At 40.7% G+C, this 21,524-nt stretch overlaps 1 protein-coding gene across 6 annotated transcripts in view; it reads right to left on the reverse strand.

Moving 5' to 3' along the window:
- osbpl8 (oxysterol binding protein-like 8) overlaps positions 1–21,524 on the reverse strand; it is a 90,262-nt gene that overhangs the window by 54,105 nt on the left and 14,633 nt on the right. For 4 of the 6 annotated variants that reach the window (XM_037121540.1, XM_037121537.1, XM_037121535.1 and 1 more), the window contains exon 2: positions 13,739–13,836. Coding sequence is in view for 3 of the 6 variants with exons in the window: in XM_037121537.1 (XP_036977432.1) it covers positions 13,739–13,783 (45 nt within the window). In the remaining 3 variants the exon portion in view is untranslated. Of the gene's footprint in view, positions 1–3,634; positions 3,775–13,738; positions 13,837–21,524 lie in introns of those variants that run through there. The other 2 variants (XM_037121541.1, XM_037121539.1) reach the window with 2 other exon arrangements.

A 21,524-nucleotide genomic window follows, 5' to 3' on the forward strand; every position in this document is an offset into this window, starting at 1 on the left:
CTAATACCACGATCAGGCAGTAAAAAAACTGCTCTATTGATATTATTTTATACACAGAACATATAATTATACATACATTTTGCAATGGTAAATGGCTGACAAACAGTTGTGACAAAGATTGGTACGTTATGGAGGCAGGAGATTTCACAGTTACACAATACATTTATTGTCCAAAATGACAGTGAAACAGTAAACGTCAGAGTGATTTTTTTAAATTATCAATCATCAACCAAACCAGCTTTTTCTGCTTTACGTTAAGTAAAATAAAAGTTTTCATATCTGCACAATTATCAGACAACATATACGCTGATACCAATGTGCGTTCCAAATATACACATATAACAGTCGGGCTCTGCATTTTTATCTACAGGTCATCATTTGCTCACTTGTAGTTATAAATGCTCACTTAATTAAAGTATCCTTTTCTTGTCTGTATTGAAAAATGTTGTTCCCGTCCATCTTTTTTAATACAAAATACAGCTAACAGCACTGAAAGGGGTTTTTTACTATAAAATGTGTTTGATGAGCTCCAACTAAATGTCGAGTTTTTAACTTTTGCTGGAGATATGGGGTGGAGGAGGACAGAAAGGAAATCGAAATCCTTGTAAAGCCTGACAGGAAATCCATAAAGAGATAATTCTCAGCAGCAGGTCATATTCGGACACTAGAGCAAACAGCAGCAATCCCTGTGGATTTGTGCTTTTCATCCCCTCTCTCTCCATTGCTAGTGTAAAACCTAATGATGTCACCTCGCAGGCGACTGGGAAGGAAAGTAGATTAGAAAAAGGATTCCTGTTGGTTTTAGGATCAGCAGTTTGGATAATTGTGTCTTGTCCATGGTTTATCTTTCATGAGGAAGGAGCGGGGAGGTGTGGAGGGGGGGCCTCACACAGACTGCAGACAGCATTTCATTAGACTGTAGCATTTCAGCACTGCAGCCTTCAAAACAGTGGAGGTGGGGGGTGGCTGGGTGGGTCCATGGGCCTCACAGAGCGGAGTCTCAGTTCCATCACTGCAGGGGGGGCTCCGGGCTCAGAGACAGAACGGAAACAATGTAGTATATGTTCTTAAGAAGAAGGAAAGTACTGAACGGAAGATCTGCAAATGGTAGCGAGTGGGTAATCAGGTTAGGTACAGTCCTTTAACTACAGAATCATGAAGTCAAATACTATTTTGTGACTATTTTCATTCAAAGCACTTTTCAACTGTGCAATGATTACATTTTTAGTATGGGCAATCTAAGTGGGAATGAGCTGGCCTTCATAATGTTACCAAAATGTTTCTATCCAATGACCAAAGGCAGTGGAGCACCCCAGTTTGACCCAGTCTCAGTATGGCAAAGCTGTGAGTGAGGCTGTTAGCCATCTGAATTCAAACCTCATACCGCCATCGGGGATTGGCTTGAGCACGAGGAAATGGAACCACCGGCTGATCACAGCTAGATTCTTTTTCTTGTTTTAGACAGCTGAAGTGTCCAGCTGGAGAATCAAACTGTATGTCATTACATTTTGAGGAGTCTGAGCTGAGGTGTTGTATGCAGACTCATAATAACATCTGTGCGTGTGCATTCATCAGGGTTTGAGAGAGGATTCTGATGCAGTTTCCTAGTGAGAACTTTTCAATGATTGCTGTGTACATTAGATCATCAGCTAATACAGAAACTCAACAGCTACATGCTTATTTTTGTCTGCTTTTGCTATTAGTTGAGGATACTCCTACTCCACTATACTTCATAGAAGAGCTGCTGCTATGGGATCGCTCAGTCAATACAAAGCAAGAAACATGAAAGGGAACTTTTCATTTTCAACCATTTTCAATCTTCATACCAGTACAATGATGGTAATTTATGCAAATGCACAAAGTTGAACGTCTCTCCATTTTTGCCTGCACAAAGAGCCTCCCACCTCTTTGCCTGCGCAGTGCATTCTGGTTGTTGTAGGTTTTCTATCTTTTGAGCAAAACGGAATACCACAGCCATTTTTCTGTTTCCTCTGTTCATTCAACGCAAATTTCAAAAACATTCACTTTTATTTCTTCTTGATCATGGGAGTTTTTGTCTTCCATGTCAGATATCCACTTTCGCAATTGAAAATATATCTACATGACTCAGGCAGAAATGTTCATAGACAAAGTAACATCACTAAGATTTTTCATGTTTAGTCTTGTTTGCCGACTTCCTTCCTTACTCAAAAGAACATATCATCTGATGTTTCCTCAGAACTTATATTGACAGGCAATGAAGTGGAACACACCATTAAATAAACTTGTAGATTGTCTGGGGATTAATATTTTCAAATTACAATTGGGAAAATGTTAATTGCAATTTTTTACTTCTTAACATAATGAGCATAACGCAATGCATTGGTATAGATTAATGTACAGAACAGTTAAAGTTAATATGATTAACATTGTGTACTTGTACTTAATGGTTTTGCAGCTTTGATGTATTGTGTATCATCTATTAAGACTGAACAATGAAACAAAAACAAAATGGCAATTAAATCTGCTAGGCTAAAAACTAGTTATAAATACTTTATATGATTATTCATCGGTGTGTTGGTGGTTGGCTGTTAAACAAAATTTGAACGCATGTTCAAAAATGTTTCCCTGTAATGCTGTAGAATTAACGTCATGCTATACTCCTGACTCCAGCAGCTGTTCAGATTAAACGAACGCAGGCCTAGGCTGGTACTATCAATCTGATTACTCTCACTCCAACCCAGCTGCCTGCACCCCATGTGCTGCAGCCAAGATTCCTGCCTCTTTTGTGGGAAAAAGTGAAAAACAAACACAACCATTCCTGGAAAACTGTTGTTACATAACTGCGTCCCAGCCATAGATAATTAGTTAATTTGTCCTCATTCAAATGAGCCTCACACATGGGCAGACATTTAGGTAGCAAAAGAGAAACTTGATTGTCACTTCTGCTGTTAATTTAGGTGATCGCCAGACAGAAAACAAAAGTACTTCATTGTGTCTCTTTGGGCACTGCATTTAATTGCATTGTGTTTTAAATTGGACTTGAGAGCACTTTATAAAAGGAGCTATCATGTTTCTATAGTGCACCCGGTGTTGCCCTTCCTCTTTTACAAGCAACCAGAGACAGACCCCCCTCTCTCTATCATGAGCCTCGATTACATCAATGCCTTGGCTATCATATGGCCCACAGTCCACACAGTTCAGTTCTAGAGAAGAACTCTGAAGCAACGAATATTGAGCAATGCAACGGTTTCCACCACACTAATAGAAGCAGCATGATCTGTGTTAGCTGTAAATGAAGCCCTTGAGCAAAGCGTGGCAGTGAGCGCTGGCCTTCATTCAGTGACAACACACTGAGCAAACAACAGGCTGGAGTGGAAACAACACAGTAGACTCAGTGTCCAAGTGTGAAACCTTAGCACAAAGACACATCTAAAGCTGAAAAAACCAACAAAAAAAAACTCACTTTCAAGGCAGCATCACATGACTGTTTTCCAGTTTTTTGAAAATGTCTACATCTCATTGCAGAACAAAATTCTTCAAATGTACAACAGCATGATCAGCTTCAAGACAGTCTGACAGTCTAACCCGCCCACTCCTGTTTCCCGTTTTGACAGTGTTAAGGTTCATTTACAGAAAGAGAGGAAATGCGTACCGTGTGCCAGTCGGTCGAGGGAGGTGAGCCCGTTGTCGCTACCGCTTCTTGGTCAGACTAAACCTGGTACGACAAGCCACTGAGCTCAGCCCGTCTCTCCCACACACACACACACACACACACGCACACACACACACACACACACACTAAACACTGAAGGGAGGAGACAAGGCAGAGAGTAAGAGCATGTGAGAGAATTCAAGCCTCTCTCTCTCTCTCTCTCTGTCTCTCTCTCTCTCTCTCTCTGTCTCTCTCTCTCTCTCTCTCTGTGCCTTTTCCTCTATTTCCTCGTCTTCTTCACATTTTCAATAACTTTTATGTTCTTCTACTCTGTAAATCTGATACATCACTTGTATGTTCACTCTTCTTCAGCTTTTATATGTTCTCAAAGCACTCATAATTTCCCTCTTGCTGTTATCCGATCCATCCATCTCATTCTGTCTTTGCCTTCAGCTACATCTCTCTCTCTCTCTCTCTGTATATATATATATATATGAACCCCATTATCAGGCATTCTGACTACAGCATCACTCTTTTTCAGAGAAACATCATCTGACACACAAACCAGCAAAACACCACGCAACCCACAAAACAAGGAAGTAGGCTGTCGCTGTTTATAAAGGTGCAAGTCAGAGCTCTGCGTACGCCCTCGAGCTCAAGGCTACTCAAACCACACGGCTCTTCCTCATGCTCTTGTTGACTGAGGCCTTCATGCACCAATAAACCAAAGCCATCCAGCCAATCTCCGTGGCCATCATGGAAAATCACCCCAGAGGACGACACATGCACAACGGAGCCACCCTGCGACCTTATTATGGGCCAATAATGTAAGCTTTAATGCACTCTCCTGTGCTTCTGTTTCCATTAACCCGCTTAAATGTTTCCCATACACGACAGAACAGGGGCCACTTAAAGATACAACGCCATACGTACCACAAGAACATGTAAACAAGTTGAAAGGTTTGTCATTATCATTATCAAAAGGTCGTTTGCAGACGCAGCAACACACTGGATTCAATTTGATTTGAGTTTCGCCTTCCATGCGGGAAAATAATCTTGAAACACGACTCCGTGCCAAACCCTCCCGACGTCGTCAACAAACACATTAAATCTCCTCAGGCAGGGTTAAACTGAGGTCTGCTGCATTTACTTCTGCCGCAACATTTCTGTCAGTACTCTGCATGAGGATGAAAAGGACAGGTGATGTTAAGGTTTAACAGCAGCTGCGCTAAGTAATCAGTGAAGTCTGCTGTTCTCACGACTTGTTTTACCAGCTTGCAAAAAATATGATCTAAAACTGGACAACAATGTTGGTTCCAGGAGATGAACTGTAAAAAAAACTTGTGAGATAGTGTAGTGTAGATAGTGTGAAAACTAAACATGTCACCGGTATTGTTTTCCAATTATATTGGCAAGTCTCTTCAAAGTCACTGCCTGCTTTGAAACATCTTTGTTTGCTAGTAGACATGTGAATGAGTCCATCGCCATGTAAATGTCAAGGAATAGTTAGATCTTTTGGGAATACACTAACGAGCCAGACTATTTCATGGAGTCTTGTCATCGGCATGAAGTTGCCAAGTAAGCAGACTAGACTCCACGAAGAGACTAGGCCTGGCCAAGTACTAGCAGAGCAGACAACCCCCATGTAGAAACACAGCGTGTTGCTTTCTATTTTGATTTTTGTATTGATTATACTGAAAAGATAAAGTGTGTTAACGACAGCTATACAGGTGGATTTCATTATCTCTGGACAGAGCTAGGTCATCTGTTTACCCCTGTTTACAGTCCTCATGTCAAGTAGCTATGTCATTATCTCCAAAACAATCATTCAATTTTGAAAATGCAACCTGTAAGGACTTCAACAATTAACCACAATATGAAATTCAGTTTGGTTGTGGTTAAAGTTCTGTTTCTCAAATCATTCGAAAAATATTTGAAAAAAGAAAAAAAAAAATCTAACATCTTAGATGCTGTCAGACTCAATTTATCATCTTTGTATACACAAGTGTCTGCAAGTGTAACAGTTTTATCGATTTGATCAATTTTTGATGAAGAAAGAAAGAGATAAGACAAGATAACTGGCTGCTGGCTGTAGCATGGGAAAGACAGATGTGAGAGTGTTTTCTTTGGCAAAAGACATCACCAACAATGAAGCAAACTCATTTTATCGGAAACTATGACTAAACTGAAACATGTTCAATCTAAAAAGGAATATCAGGAGTTCTGAGATGTACTCATGTTACTGTCACAGTCAATCCCGACATCTGGATTATTCAACACGATGACTGATTGACTTTGGAAAAATCATGACTATAATTAAAATAAATGTCTTATCATAAAAGTATAGGACATAATAAATAAATATACAGGTAATGTGTATTATGATGTCAAATTTAAAAGATGACTGCTGAAATTCTTTTTCCTCTATTATTATTTTTCAGTTTTCCATGTTGAAAACACTCACTGATAGCATGTGCATGACAGTCAACCAACAGAGGGACTTGCAAATCACATCAGTAACTACTACATCTTCAGAGTCCTACAGCTCGACCACTTGGATTAGGCAGCTACGAGATGTGAATTAATCAAGCTTTATGAAACCGATGGTGTGTGGGGCTGGACAAGAAGGTATACATCTTGTCTATAATGGAATAAAACATTTCTTTACACAAGTGTTCACATAGCTGTTATGATACACATGAAAAAATAACTACACACTCTGTCCTTATTGAGGAAATTGTCTATTTTTTTCTACAAAGGAATAGTTGTCATGGAGCACTCTACTTTTAGTCTGCTGATACAGAAGATCATGATTCACATCATGGGGTTAGATGAGATAAATAATTTGCAGCTAGACAGAAAAAGGCCTGTTCCTCGCACTGTGCTGTGGTGGCTAAGGAAGTAAAACAAGCCAAAAGGAGCCTTCAAGGAGCCTGAAAATAGCACAATCAACCTAAGAAACAAATTGCATCCATCACATTCAGAAATATAAAAGCTCATTTGCAATGGAACACTGGCCATTTTAATTAGACTAAAGAGCTCAGCTGCAGGCCAGAACCTCCTGCTGAGTGTGATTCAGTCAGTGACTTTGACAATGTTTTCTCAAAGAAGAAGGAACAACAAAGCATCCATTTACAGTAGTTACTCTGGCGGAAACACAAAAAGCCTTAACACCAAATTTGGTTTCACATGATTTTGTCTTAAGGAAATGCTGCTCTTCAGCCTTTGTGAAAGAAGCAGAATCTTTACACATAAATCCTGCCTCACTTTAAAATGCCAACACAAAACCGTAAAGTCACACACCCACAACGGGGGGTCAGAATCACTGAATTTTCTTTTTAGCTGTGTCATTGTACACAGAGTTACACAGGATAACAGCATGACAGGCTGTGAACTCCACTGAGTCTTGTCTCAAAATGACTTGAGCACAAAGCTAATCTCAGACGCCATCACCTATCATCTGACAACAAACAAAATCCTCTCCCGAAGCATGAGTCCAGACACTCGGCTCTTGTCTACACATACAGAGGTGTTTTGAAACACCTGTCTTGCACACGACCTGGGGATGGAAACCACACAAAATTGTTGCTCACTATACAAAGTCACAAATCTGCACCTTAAAGGGAATTTAAAAAACAGACATACAAAAAAAAAACCATACATCTGTATATGTGTTGACAAGGCCTCAAAGAAACATGAAAATAAAAGGACAGCAAAATACACAGTGATTTTAACTGATTAGCATAATTTTCCAAAGACACTGACTGTAAATAGTTCACACTGCAGTATTTATAAGGATTTATACTGACAAGATGGAGGATTCTTTTTTCATAAAGTTTATCTAATTAATTCGATTCTATTTTTGCGGCTCTGACTCATTTGATTCTGAATCTACTGCTAGAGAATTTTAAGCTTGAGCTTTAACAGTGATCTAATTTAAATCTTGATATATATGAGCACTGACTGATGCGATTAAATGTTTTGCTATATCCGCCAGCGCCATTTCACAGCATTCAATTCCATGTATAGCATATTCTGTAGTGAGATCCCTCATTCAGAAGGACGGTTACATAACCAACTTAAAGATTTTATTACATTCTTTCTGATCCATTTTTGCACGTTCCCCTCCAACCCCAACAGGAAAATATTCTGAAAAAAATTACCATATAGCTATAAGTGTATGATATTCTATATACGTGGTACTTAATGGAGGACACATTCAAGAATGACATTAACAATGGGTAAAACTGTATACAGGATTGTGTGTATAACAGCTACAGGTTACATTTGTTAAGAAGACATGTATAATCCATGATGCCACGCATGACTGCGGGGATGGCTGCCACTCCTCTCTCTTCTCCAAACAGACTTCATCATAACAGCGGCACATGAGCTGACACACAATATATTAGCCTTCCCGAGCCAAAGGAACTGGATACTCCAAGAGGGATGTGTGCGTGCGTATGTGCGTGTGCCTGTCAGTTCGTGTGTGCACAAGAAAAACAGGGACGAAAACAGAGAGCTCAGTGTGCTCCTAATGGTCCTGCATGGGTGATAGCAAAAAGCAATATCTTAATGGCTGAATCTTTCAAGGGAGCACACACACAGTTTTTTCCAAATATCCAATATATGTGATGCTACATGTTCCTGCCATTTCTATTATCGGTGATAATAAATCCATACTGTCTTGATTACTACCATTAAACCAACAGCCTATCCGCCACCTCAGCCGTGCTAAAAGACAGATCTTTCTGTCAGGGCGGGACTGAGCAGATGGCAGGAGACACTCATTTGCTCCAATGCATTTAGTTAAACCCTGGATATTAAAACTGTCCCCTACATAATCTGAGCATCACTTTGTCAGGTCTTCTGAAGTTATCCTGTGTATTTTCAGACTTTCATTTGCACTTTTTCTGCATCTGAGGCCAAGCTAAAGCTGGGGAGGATAAGCTTGCCTTTCCTGTTTACTTTAACCCATTTACTTTACTGGAGAGAATGTGTCTCATCAGCCCATGGCTGTCAGCTTGGCTCTGTCAACAGCACCCTGAGTCCGACCACTGATACACAGAAGCTGAGAAGCTTCAGTCTCTCACTCCCAAAAGCAGCCTGAAGCCAATTTTCACCTCTGGCTTCTTGCAGCCCCCTGCAGCTTATTCTCCACATTATGTGGCATTGTAGGTTAAGAAATAAGGCTCTGTACCTAGCACTGCCAGGTAGAAATAATTTTAGCAGTAAATAATAATATTTACATGTGGATAGCCCCTGACGTTGCATTCTGTATTTAAGGCTTAAACTGTCCGTTTCTTAATACCTGGGCCAAATTAAATATAGCTTAATTTATGTCTGATTTCAGTGTGACATTAATGGCAAAAATAAGTTTCAGAGCCACACTCAAAAACAGGAATAGATATACAGCAAGCTTCAACCAGCAGAAATCTCAATTGACCAGAATGCAATGCAGCTACAAGACATGTTGCATCTTAACAGGTGGGTGTGGTCAGCACCACATCAAAGCTAGCCACATCTAAATGATCAGTTTCAGTACAATTATGTCCATTCTTTTGATGTTGCCAAAAGGCATTCAAAGAACTGTAGGAAGGCACTAATTCAGTTGAGGGTATCACTTTGTAGAGATCTATTTATCAAATTATATTTTTAATGCTTTTTCTGTCGATCAGTGTTAAAAAGTCTCATAATGTAGACGGAGAGAGAGTTTCTTTATTTCTTCACAGAGGAAATTCACATGTCATAGCAGTAGCACACCAACACGCCACATAGAACTAAGAACGGTGCTAAGCTTATGTCAAATGTACGTGTGAAAGTGCTAACGTCAAAGCAAAAAAATATCATCTTTATCTACTTTGTTACATGGTCATTAAAAATAAAACATGAAAACTTCCAAAGGAGTGAATACTTCTTATATGCAGTTGATACAAGTTAAAGTGGATGCAACTAAAAAGTAAGAATCAAATCTTAGCCAGGCTGAGAGAAACTAATAATTTAGTTTAAATTATTTACCTAATTCATGGGCACTTCGAATCTCTGCATTTCTGCATTTTGACGTCATTTACGGTTTAATACTGGTTTCTCTCCCTTGCTCTCCATTTCACAGAGGGTGGTGCCCCTCCACACACACACACACACACACACACACACACACACACACACACACACACACACACACACACACACACACACACACACACACACACACACACACACGGTATGGATACAGTTGACAGCATCAACAAGGGCAATTTATCTATCGAAAACCAAAGATCGACAGACATTGAACATGAATTTCTGAATGTTCAAGTCAGCTTTTTTTTTTTTTAACATGCCCAATCTGAATCCAGTGACAGTTAACAATGACTCTACTTGTTATGACACATGCAAAAAAAAATCATCAAATCACCTGTTTAAACAAGCACAAACTTGCAGAAAATCAATGTTTTAAACTGTTATGTTAGCAGCCTTGCATAAGTCGCGTTATGATAGCCATAGCACCTTCCTTAAGCTTAAAGCAAACTGTTATGAACTAGCTTAGACAAAGGCTGACTGAATGTAGCCACGTATCTTGAAATGTAGCAAATTCCTGTTGAATTTCTAGCAGAGACCGCAGCCCCCACTCCCAAACCAGCTCATCTAGCGGTAAGTTGTGAATCCACATTTGTAGTAAGAGGGATGAATGATAATCCCTCCAATATTGTTGGAATACATTTCAGGCTAGACTAAAGCAGTGGCTCAAATAACCCACATTGCCATAGTGTGGCTAAATAATTCCACTTTCAGTTAAAATACTCTTAGAATACACTTTACTCCATGAATCTGGACAAACCCAAGATTGGTTTAGATTTTCATTTTAATGATTCACTGAGCAGCAGTTTTCCTGACACGCATGAACGGAGACCATTAAGGGGGGTACAACTTTTGTCGATTTTTATTACGAGTGCAATCTTGGCCTCCAGACTGTCAATATAGATATTTATGTGCAGTAAACAAGAAGATGCACACTTAAGGCATTTTTTTTTCAACTTTTTCCCATTAATAAATGATTTTCAAACTCTGTGCAAGTTTCTTTTCCATATCTTAGAGAGAAAGTCAGGCTGCTTTTGCAGAGTTGGTAGGAGCAAATTCTGGGATATGAGCCTTCTGGAACTATCATGGGTCTAATTATGTTTGACACAAACTGGTTGATGGCACATGCTGTTGTTGCATCAGATGGGAATGGTAACTATCTTCTTCATGAGAGACTGCAATGACTATGTTTATAAAAACTTATAATAAATACACTGCCTTGCATTCACACTTGGAGCTCCCCAACACACCAAGTCTTGTACTGCTGGTAACTGTAAAGCTCCTCTGGAGCAAATGAGGGTAAAGTGCCACAGCCCCTGTGGATAAGAGTTTTTTTTGCGTTCATCTCAGCTGCTCAAATCGCCTCAGTCAGTGATCCTCTAGTCATATATCCTCTTCTCTTACCTCTAAGCTACCTCAACCCCATTGTTCAAGTGCATAATGGCCTTTTCAATGCTGCCTATTCCGAACAGCAGGTCACCAGCTCTTTCATTACTGTATGTACAATGCAAATGACAGCAGACTGAATGGTGGTGGATGTTTGAAACCGGAGGGGGGCTGGCCGCCATAAACCTTCCTGAAGCGTCTCCTGACTGTGAGGATGTCAGAGCGAGGGGAGAAGCGGCAGACACCTGGCTTGCTTCCCAGAGCCTTTCATCTCGTGTTGGGAGCCATCCTCTCCACCAACGAGGCCTTTCAGCAAACAGCAGGATATGATGCCAGCAACACAATACGTCCCACAGCTAGTGGTCACTACAGATAGTCTCACACTATCCAGGCACTGAAGTCGCTCATAATGTGTGATCAAGGGATAACACACTGCCCGGCGCCTCCACAAAGAAGGTTTATTGCAAAATCACACAGGAGTACACATTCATCAAACTCAGTTCAGTCCAAAAGAAAGCATTCAAAAGGAACAGTAAATACACCAACGTAGCTTTCAAAGCAATTAATGCATCAGTAGTTTAATTAAACAGCCACTAAAATAGGCTTTAGAGAAGGCGGGGGGAGAAATTAGCTTGCGCTACTAACAGATATTGAGTGCTATTAGAACTCACTCCCACTCTAAGGAAGAAGTGGGAAAGGACCATCAGCTCTGCTCCCATACAATCCTATTGTGTGTCATTATGTGTGGAAGCCTGTGGGAGAGATGGCCAGCGCCGTTATCATCCCAGTTATCTGCAATTATAATTGCCCTCCTGCACGCTGCAAAAATGGCTACTGAGGATTATGATTAAGGTGAAATGAAAGGGCAGAAACACAATCCTGAGAGCTGAGAGGAGGGAAGTGGTATTTTATGTGTGGGTGTGTGAATGTGTGTGTGCACTGACTGAAGGTGCCACTGCTTCACAAACTTGCTCGGTCACAGTAGATGTGCAGGTGTTCTAGATGAGACTTTTGGTTTATGCTCTTGCTCAGAACCGGTTAAATACATATTTGTCTGAGTGAACACAGGTTAATCTGTACTGATACTCCCTTGTTATAACAGAGGGGTACTACATAGATCTGTACTCGGGCCAATAATATTTACAGTTTGTAAAAACCTATGTCAAAGTTAATCCAATTGTAACATTCTTCAAAAGTCTTTCAATCCTAGCAGAAATGCATACCGCCCATATTCACAAACTGCCCTCAGGACTTCTGCAAGGTTGTGAAATCTCAGGCCTGCAAGAGCTGACCAGTCAGACCAGACCGGGCTTTTCGGGAGGGGAGGCCTCAAAAACGAAACTATGGTAAATCTTAAAAGTGCCTCTTTTTTCATAATTATGCTTTTACACAAAGGTTTGACTCGTATTCAATCGCAAATAAAGCCTTGGTTGCTTTTTGGCGAGAGTTTCCCAAAAATGGAAGAGTGACTAGTGGTGCCACAGTATGAAAAAAAAACAACTTATTTTCTTTTAACATAAGCATGTTAACAATTTCCAGTAGACACACAAAGTAAAAGTAGGAACTTGAAATTGGGAAGAATGTGGGGTCATTAATAGTTTGACCTTTTCATGATGTCTGACTGTTTCTGATGTTGTTTTTATAAATGTGCTCAGTACACTCACAAAAGCATTTCCTTTCTTTGTTTGTACCTTTATCTGTGTGTGAACATCCTTCAAAATGTATGTACTCTACATATAACTGTAATGCAGATGCTGGAGAGGAGGTCTGATGTGTGGACTGTTTTAAAATCATAACCCAACAAAGAAAACCCAACAAAGAAAACACTAATGAATGCACTGAAGGTACAATATAATACAGTATATTAAATGAAATTGTGTCCTAAAGAACTGACGTCTGTGTAGGTCTGGGTTTGCTTCAAGTAGGGCAATGTCAACCTGTAGCACAGAACAGGAGGTTGCAACTTTGTATTGTGTAGCAGAACAAAGAACATCTGTGGATTCATGTGTTCTTTTCATCCCAGGGGCCTGTTTCATCCCTATTTCTGTTCCTAAGAAAGAGTATGTTGATAGAACACAATTCTGTGGCCAAAATGGCCAAAAGCTGTCTTGTCTATCTCCTAACACGCACACGTGCGCCGTGACCCAAGTTTAATTACATGCAGCAAAGAGCAGTGTCTGCCACAGTGAGCTTGACAAGCCTGCGGCAAGTTAGCAATATAAGCACCTTAAGCTAATCGTTAAGGTCAAGAGTGTACTCCCAGAGCAGACGTCCCTTCAATGATGCCGACAGGAAACAGGAACCCTTAAGAATATACATGGAGGGTGAGTGAAGACCACTAATTATCAGTGTCTAAGAGGCAATGAGGCAGGCTTGGTGGCTTTAAAATTACTTGTTTGATCTTAAATGGAACCTGCAGAATACAGTGTATGTGTGGTGTGGAGCGTTTATTTCCAAAATGCACAAAAACAAATGATACATGGAAACTTTTTATTGATTAAAAGCAGCATGAAGTGTTATTTTTAGGAATTCCTAATTATTTACCAATTCCTATTTTGGAATAGTAGGTTAGACTCTGGTTTGGAATCAATATCTTGTTCATGTGGATCCTCTACATCTCATGCAAGTGTGTTGACTCACCAAAGTCTTCTCAGGCTCCTGCTGGGACTCAGAGGAGGACTCCATGGTCGTGTTAATCCAGAGTCAGGCCTGTCAGTGCCGCTCTGACGACCACATTTCTGTTAGGAGGGGGAAGCAAACAGTTACCACAACAGGACAATATTGCAACAAATATACAATAGGTGCACACTTTCTTTCATTTCTATTCAAAATCCTCTAAGGTTTGTAGTTAATTTGAAAGCAGTTATTTTTTGCCTTGGAAAAGCACTGAATTTATCAAAGTGGCCTTTTACCTCATGTAGGAAGGCTAGTTTGCAAGATTGGACTTATTTGGAAAATCCTGCCTACTCATCTATCACACTTTCGATCAACCAGCCTGCATGGGCTGTTTACCATAGAGAAGCACAAAGGATTTTTTATCATTTCTGCCACTATATATTAAAGCAGCAGAAACCTGCGCACCATTCCCCACCGCCTTCTTTCCACCCAAACAAAGGTGCTGTAGCTCCAGGCCTTTAATAAACAGCCTGTTTCTAGTGCAAGCAGGGGAGGATGGCAGGATCAGCCGGCCTGACAGCTCCTTCTCCCAGAGTCCTGAAAAATGCATTCTTTCATTCTATCTTTTTTCTGTCTGCCTTCAGCTTGCTTCCCTATAGAATTGTTGGAGCATGACACTGTTTTTAACCTTTATCTATCCAGGGAAGGCTTCTGCTGGCTGCCACTTAGCCGCTCCACTGACCTGTTGGTGTGTTACTCAAAGGTACAGCAGTGAGGATATCTACTGTAAGTTACTTTATGAATCCACAGGAAATTGATCATTCTATTCCTTGTATACTTAGGCAGGGATATCAAAGGAAAGGTTCAGAGTATGTATGTCTTTGACTCATATCTTAAACAGTTTGTATCCTTTAACTCAGATTGAACGCCTACCTGCTCATACTGTATGCTATAAGACTGCAGATCAAAAGCAAGCTGTATTTCTCACAAAACAGTACGACAAATTAAAGCAACAATGCGGCATCCTTATGTAAGACACAAGAACAATACAGATGGAGGATGCAATAAGCCTTAGAGCAAACAAACACTTTTATTATCTCGCAAGTACCTACATGCGTTAACTGGATTCCATATCCAACAACTCCACGTATAAGCTCTTAAATACTGTCAATAAAATCCTAACACTGACCTTTAGCTCCTGATGCCAAGATCTGCCATACACATCTCTACTACCAAGCAAACTGTATCCATCTGTCCAGTAACATTCAACACCTCACACCTCACACCCCATACCCCACCCCCATCCGTCAACAAGCTCCTGAATGGTCCAACTCATTATTACCTCATTATTTGTTCTCCGTGCAGTCGCTGTACCTGCACACAGCGAAATACAAGCCCAACCCCACTGCTCAACATCGTAACACCACTGTCAGTTAAATCCTTAACATCAGTTCATGAACAAGTGGGACCATCTGTTAATTACACTCTACGCTCTGGGCAGATTATTTTGGGTGGAGCAGCTGCCTTCCAACACGTGGTTGTCCTAAAAATGCTTTTGAGATTACAGGAGGCAGCCACTTATGCTGATTGCTGTTTAGTGTTGAAATTTTAACGGTATGAACCCTGTGTTCATAACTGAGTTTACACCTTATCAAACTATATGTAGAGGCCACTAAAGAAAGCAGCACTTTGACTTAAGGGAGCTGACACGGCACAGTACGAAGACACTAGATACCTCCGACAGCCAGTCACGTTGCAGTTCACATCAATGTCTGTGCAGACTCATAAAAGACTTTGAAGGAATTTAATGTATTTTATGGTGAAATGGAAGTTATCACTATTTTGAGGTGTATGATTCCAGTGAGAAACATGCCGTCTTCACTTTGAGGCCATTTTTGCAGAGGAACACAAAAGGGCCGAGAGAGCGTCATCACATGCTGCAATGACAATCACTTGAAACAAATGCCAGCAAAACCAATGAGCTTGTGTTTGACTGCAAAGCTTCATACATGGATGTTGCTGCAAAGAAGCAGCAAATTCTCAAAGGTGGATTCATGCACATGCTCAAATAGGCAGCACAGAAGATCTATAGATCACCACAGGCTCAAGGTAGGGACCAAAGATTAGTGTCACCAATTCTGTATCCATCCAAATGTGACATATGGTCACAATCTCCCCTTCTGTTCCTCAGTAATGCTGTTGAATACTGGGCAGTGTTTGGACAGTCAGTCAGTCAGTTTGGAGTCAATTTTTACTCTACAGACGTGAGGTCACAGTAATCTTTGAGCAATGGTATCTACTTGGTTCCATCTGGAGCCTAATAATAATGTTTGTGGAAAGTTTTAAGAAATTACCTTAAGGCATTGCACAGATATTGCATTCACGAGGATGGGATGGACAACACATTAACATAATGTCTCCTGCCTCCGCACTCCCAGCCACGGTTATTGCTGGCACAGAGGGATAAAAACACCTCTATCAACAGGTTTATATTCTGGGATGTTTTATAAATTGCACTGTGTTGAATAGGCTGAGTTAAGAAACTATAAAAATTGCAAACTCATGCCTTCATGAAGAAGCTAAACCAAAGATGAGGCAGCCCTGGGTGAGAGGTAGTATAGCTCTTTCATTCAAAACATGACAGTGAAATGCTTAAATTTAACAAGCTTAGCTAAAATAGGGCAGTAAAAGCCACATTAAAGCCAGGCTATTGATTAAAGTAAATGAGTTCATGATTCAGATTCTAGGAAATAAAAGCAGGCAGAGGTGATATTGTACTGAGAGCAAGCACTGAATTTACAGGATTTCAGTTCAAATCACTCAGTTTAGTGTTTCTATAAAATTCTAATTTGACCACCAACACAACTCAAATGAAAATCGCTCTTATCACAGAGGCCATTTTTTAGAATCCAGTACAGTTCAGCTAAAAAGTCATTTCATACATGACTATGTGGTATTCACACATTGAGGAAGCAAGTGGGAAGCTCTTGCCAATATTCAGAAATGAGTTTCCTTAGAAAGGTGCCAAGAAGGTAGTATAAGAAAGATAGCAGGAAGGAGGTAGCTTAAGGAGACTCTTGAGCGACAAATAGTGCCTAATATTTGACAGAGGACAGAAGGACATCCTGACAAAGAGAAGGTCACTAAATCCCCCCACCAGTCATTCTACTAATGTAACGCTCCATTGCTCCAATAGCCTCTTGGCTCCAGCCAGCCAGCACATACACTTCATCTGGCCTCAGCTCTCAAGGACCCGTCACACAGAGACAGATGCTTTCCACTCTTCCTCAGAACCGGCTTTAGCAATCAGTCCATGACTCAGCCTGGAGCGGTAGCCACACAGCTGAGGTGGGAAAATAACACAGAAATCAGAGCCCGCGACTACAGGGAATGTTTTGATGTAGTGCGAAGGGAGGTAAACATTTTCTTGTATTAATCTTTGTCAACTTTTATTGCCATTATGTTGTCTCTGAAGTGTGTTGCCGCACTGACAACTGAACTTCCCTCTGGGATGCATAAACCTGGTGCTCTTTGAGTTCGCCGTTTGTCAGTGACTTACATTTTCAGTATTTAGTTCACACTCTCTTCCACATTCTGTCAGTGCAACACAATGCATGCTTTGGCTTCTGCTGCAGCTTATTTCTTTGGATAACTAAATGCACATTAGCTCTGAGGCTGCTGTCTATTTGCAGCTGCCTTTATGCGGATATGGAAAGGATCTTCACGTTTTTGCTGTTGAGTGAAAGATCCCACCAACAATTTGATGGATCGCCATTAAAATTTAGTACATTAATTCACATTTTCCACAGGATTCCTCTAGCATCACCAGCAGGTTAATTTGTAACACAACATTTTGGCTATGAGCTTAACATTGTATTATAACATATCTATCAATCATAAAAAATTAGACTATGGAATCTGAAAAAAATCAGTGGCGTCCGATATCCGATGAGTTAACAAAGTCAGTGTCTGCACCGGAAACTGATACCAGCTAACATTTTAACCTGCTTAGCATCCTGACACTAGCATTTGGCTTAAAGCTTTGTCCCGTGCTCAATCTGTTTCTATTCTTGTCTAATTATTACAAAATTAATTCCTAATAATTTTTTCCATTTCCATACCAAACTCTGATTATGACTGATCCGATTATGACCTTATTAGTGACATAATCAATGAACAAGGCACTGACAGGCAATCCAGTCTGCTGTGGTTCTGTTGCCTTCACTTTCACCCACACTTAAGTGACACTCTGCCCTTTCACACAAGCTGGCTGGCACATAACAATCTGTTTCAGTCGTACCGCAGCAGTCTGCTAGCTAGGAGCTCTGAATCATTGCCAAAGATAGAGGGCAAGCGCACAGGGAATCCTAAATTTGTGGCTTGGCAGTGGCCCCAAAGCAAAGCTGGAAACACTCGCTGTGAGGGGTTTCTCCACACAGCCAAAAGACAGGAGGGAAACCTTGGGAAATAACAGACAGATTTTCTGATTTTTATTCCTAGTTCAAGAACATCAGTATATGTGATGTGAATATGCACCTCTTGCCACATGATTGGATTTACAGATGAGCAGATGGGATGATCACACAGTGCCAAGATGGGCAGAGTGTCAGAACATTATCAATGTTCACTGCATGAGAAATAGTCACCATCATTAAAAATGCTTCACAACCCAACAATATCAACTTTGTTCCGAAAGTCACCGTCTAATAGATTTACACGTTCAATGTTTGGCATGCTGATATATTGACTTTTACAAATGGTATTCCCCCCGACATCTTGATCATGATCTCAGTCTTGCTAAACATGTAACAAAACCAGTGTTTTAACCCATTTAATCTTTCTGAAAGCTTTAAGTGACCGATTGTGTGGGATGCCACCATAATAAGTCACGCAAAAATGTTTATATAAAGAATGATGTTAACATCCATCCATTCGTTCTCTTATCTGTGGTTGGGCCGCAGTGGCAGCAGGATCAGTAGCCTCCCCAGCCACTTTCCAGCTCCTCCTGTGGGATCATGCAGCGTTCCCAGACTGGAGGAGATATGTAATCTCTCCAGCGAGTTCGGGATCTGACCTGGGGTCTCCTCCCAGTTGGACATGCCTGGAAAAACCTCCAAAGGGAGGCAGCCAGGTGGCATCCTGATCAGATGCCTTAACCACTTCAACTGGCTCCTTTTGTCACAAAGAAGCAGCGGCTCTACTCCGAGACCCCACCAGATGTCCAAGCTCCGCATCCTGTATCTGTGGCTGAGCCCAGTCATCCTATGGAGTAAACTCAGATCGGTCACTTCTATCCACAAACTCGTTTTGCAGAGCAATGATGACCCCATAGAACTTACAATTAAAGTCTAATTATGGTGACATTTGCCTTTTAATTAGGACTGGACAACATGAACTGTAGTCTGTCAAATAATATAATATCACAAATTAATAATCATATGAACTAAGTTTTAGCAAAACAGTGTGCTTTACTAAAAAACGCAGGCTACATTTTGGAAAATACTATGTTTGAAAATAATGAGAGCAGACCAGAAAATATTTTGTTTGGACAGCTTATCACTATTGTTTGACTGCGCAGCAGTGAAATACTTTGATTTTGATTGTTTTTAGATTAACAGTAGACCTCAGCTCAAGGGCATACAAGGACAGCAATCATTTCAGGATCCTAAGCTGATTGTAGTGATGTTACTGTCTGTTCTCGACAGGTGAGGCAGCTCTCTGACAGCTCCAGAAGCCAATCTATAGAGGCCTATCACTGCTGTCATCGCTGAGTGTTTGGGAAATGATTACCCTTGGTTAAGTGAGACATACGGTGTGCTACCATGCTGCCGTAGATGAATGATAACAGTCAGGGATGAGACAGTAACACTGTCACATGTTGGTCCCTGATATTTTCCTCACATCAGTAATAGAATATCAAATATCAAACCACAGCACAGACATTTGTCATTTCTATGTTTCTGTCAGAGGATTCAATCTATCTTTCATCACCACTCCTTGCAGCAACAACCAGCCACTCAGATAATTCTTAACAAGGCCACTGCTGCCTCCACTCTACTAAGTGACGATGAAGCTCTTAGGATAATCTCCAGCGAGAATCTCTCACAGCAAAAGCTGCCTTTTCAAGATTTTCAAAAGAAAAAGGTGTGTTGCTGTGGAGTTGTTTGCTTCAGGCAGAAAGTATTTGTTGAAATACTGAGGACTAAGAGCACAGAGTACCATTCAAATCAGCAAAATGCAAGTAAAATATATAATATATTAACAGTTTGTGATCATCTGCACAAGCTGAAATCATCTCTTGGAATGAATGTTGCTCACACACCACTGTACAAGTCCAAAATATCATTGTTGTTTGCAACTAACCCGTGCTGGCTCCACAGATGCCAGATACTTAAGTCTCAGGCTATTAGGATGCTGGGGATGAACTTGACCAACTATGGGAAGAATGCAGGACTAGCATTACCCTTCATTGAGGTAAATGGCAGAAGTGCCTTCAGCTAAACACTGACGTATGCTAACATGCTCTCAGTGATAATGCTAACATGCTCGTGTTCAGCAGGTATGTTTACCATTTTCAGATGCATGTTAGCCTTGTTTGTTACCAATGTTTAACAAGCAAAAGAGAGCAATGCTGCGCATCACTTAACGCAATTTAACTTTTTACCTGATGTTCACCAGTATCTGTAACATCAAGTCCACCATCTACAGCCCTTTACATTTTCTTTAATGCGTGGCTGGTTTCAGTCTTAATTCCCATCTAGAGTGCAGCTTTGATGTAAGTCACTCTAAGAATTAAGTATCATTACGTTGGAATCTGGCCAGTAGACATACCATTAAGGCCTCCATCTGGCGCTTTCTGTCCCCTTTGGTACCATAGTCACTGATCCTTCATCAATTCAGTACTTTTCATTTACACTCATTCACGCACATTACAGACACGTAGAAGTCTGTAATCTACCAAGCATCCGTCTTTAAAGATAAAATAGCCCGAGAGAAAATGTCAGCCTGCAGGAATGAAAGGCTGCTGGTCAAACCATGTTTTCAAAAATGCTCTCTATGAAATTAAAACAACAGGATAAAGAGAAGTAATTCAAGTCGCTTGGTCCACAGTAATCTTCTGCCTGTCCCACTTTGGTGCCATGCTCAGGGGGGAGACATCTTTAAACAGAATTAATCCATGTAGGTCAGGGAGTGAGGAATATTAATCAACCATGTAGGCAGAGGCAAATGATTGCTTCACTGGACCACAGAGAATCCAGCACAGTTTCACCAGAACAAGTCACTTTTTTATCATTCTGATAGAAATGTATAAATATTAGTGAAATCTGGTACTGTAGGAGACTAAAAAGGGGACAAAGCAGGACAGAGCAGTAAAATATCATTCCATGGCTCAGAAAAAACGACACAGACTTGCAGAACTTACAGCACCGCTCAATTAAATATTATCTGGCAGCCATTCCTGTAGCACAGATATAATCTCATTTCCGAACAGATCCTGTTTTCATAAACACAAGATGGCTCTACATAATTTCTGTCCCCTCGACAATTAAGTATCTGGGAGCTTCCTTGAGGTTTGGCTAAAGAAGAAACGATGTAAAAAGAGTTAGGTTGACTCACCCAGAATGGAAGTCTGGCTTTTGTTATGTCAAATCTGACCAGAAAGAACAAAGGTGGAAAATAGTCTTGAGGTTATTTCCCTACTCTACAAATGTACTCTTGGCCCCGCTCCCTTCCCAAGAGAGAGACAGCGTGCGCCGTCCAAAACATGACTTGCAGCATACCGGTTTGAGCTGAATGGTCATGGCCGCCA

Source organism: Acanthopagrus latus, chromosome 14 (genome assembly GCF_904848185.1).
Source record: "Acanthopagrus latus isolate v.2019 chromosome 14, fAcaLat1.1, whole genome shotgun sequence".
Taxonomy (NCBI): domain Eukaryota; kingdom Metazoa; phylum Chordata; class Actinopteri; order Spariformes; family Sparidae; genus Acanthopagrus; species Acanthopagrus latus.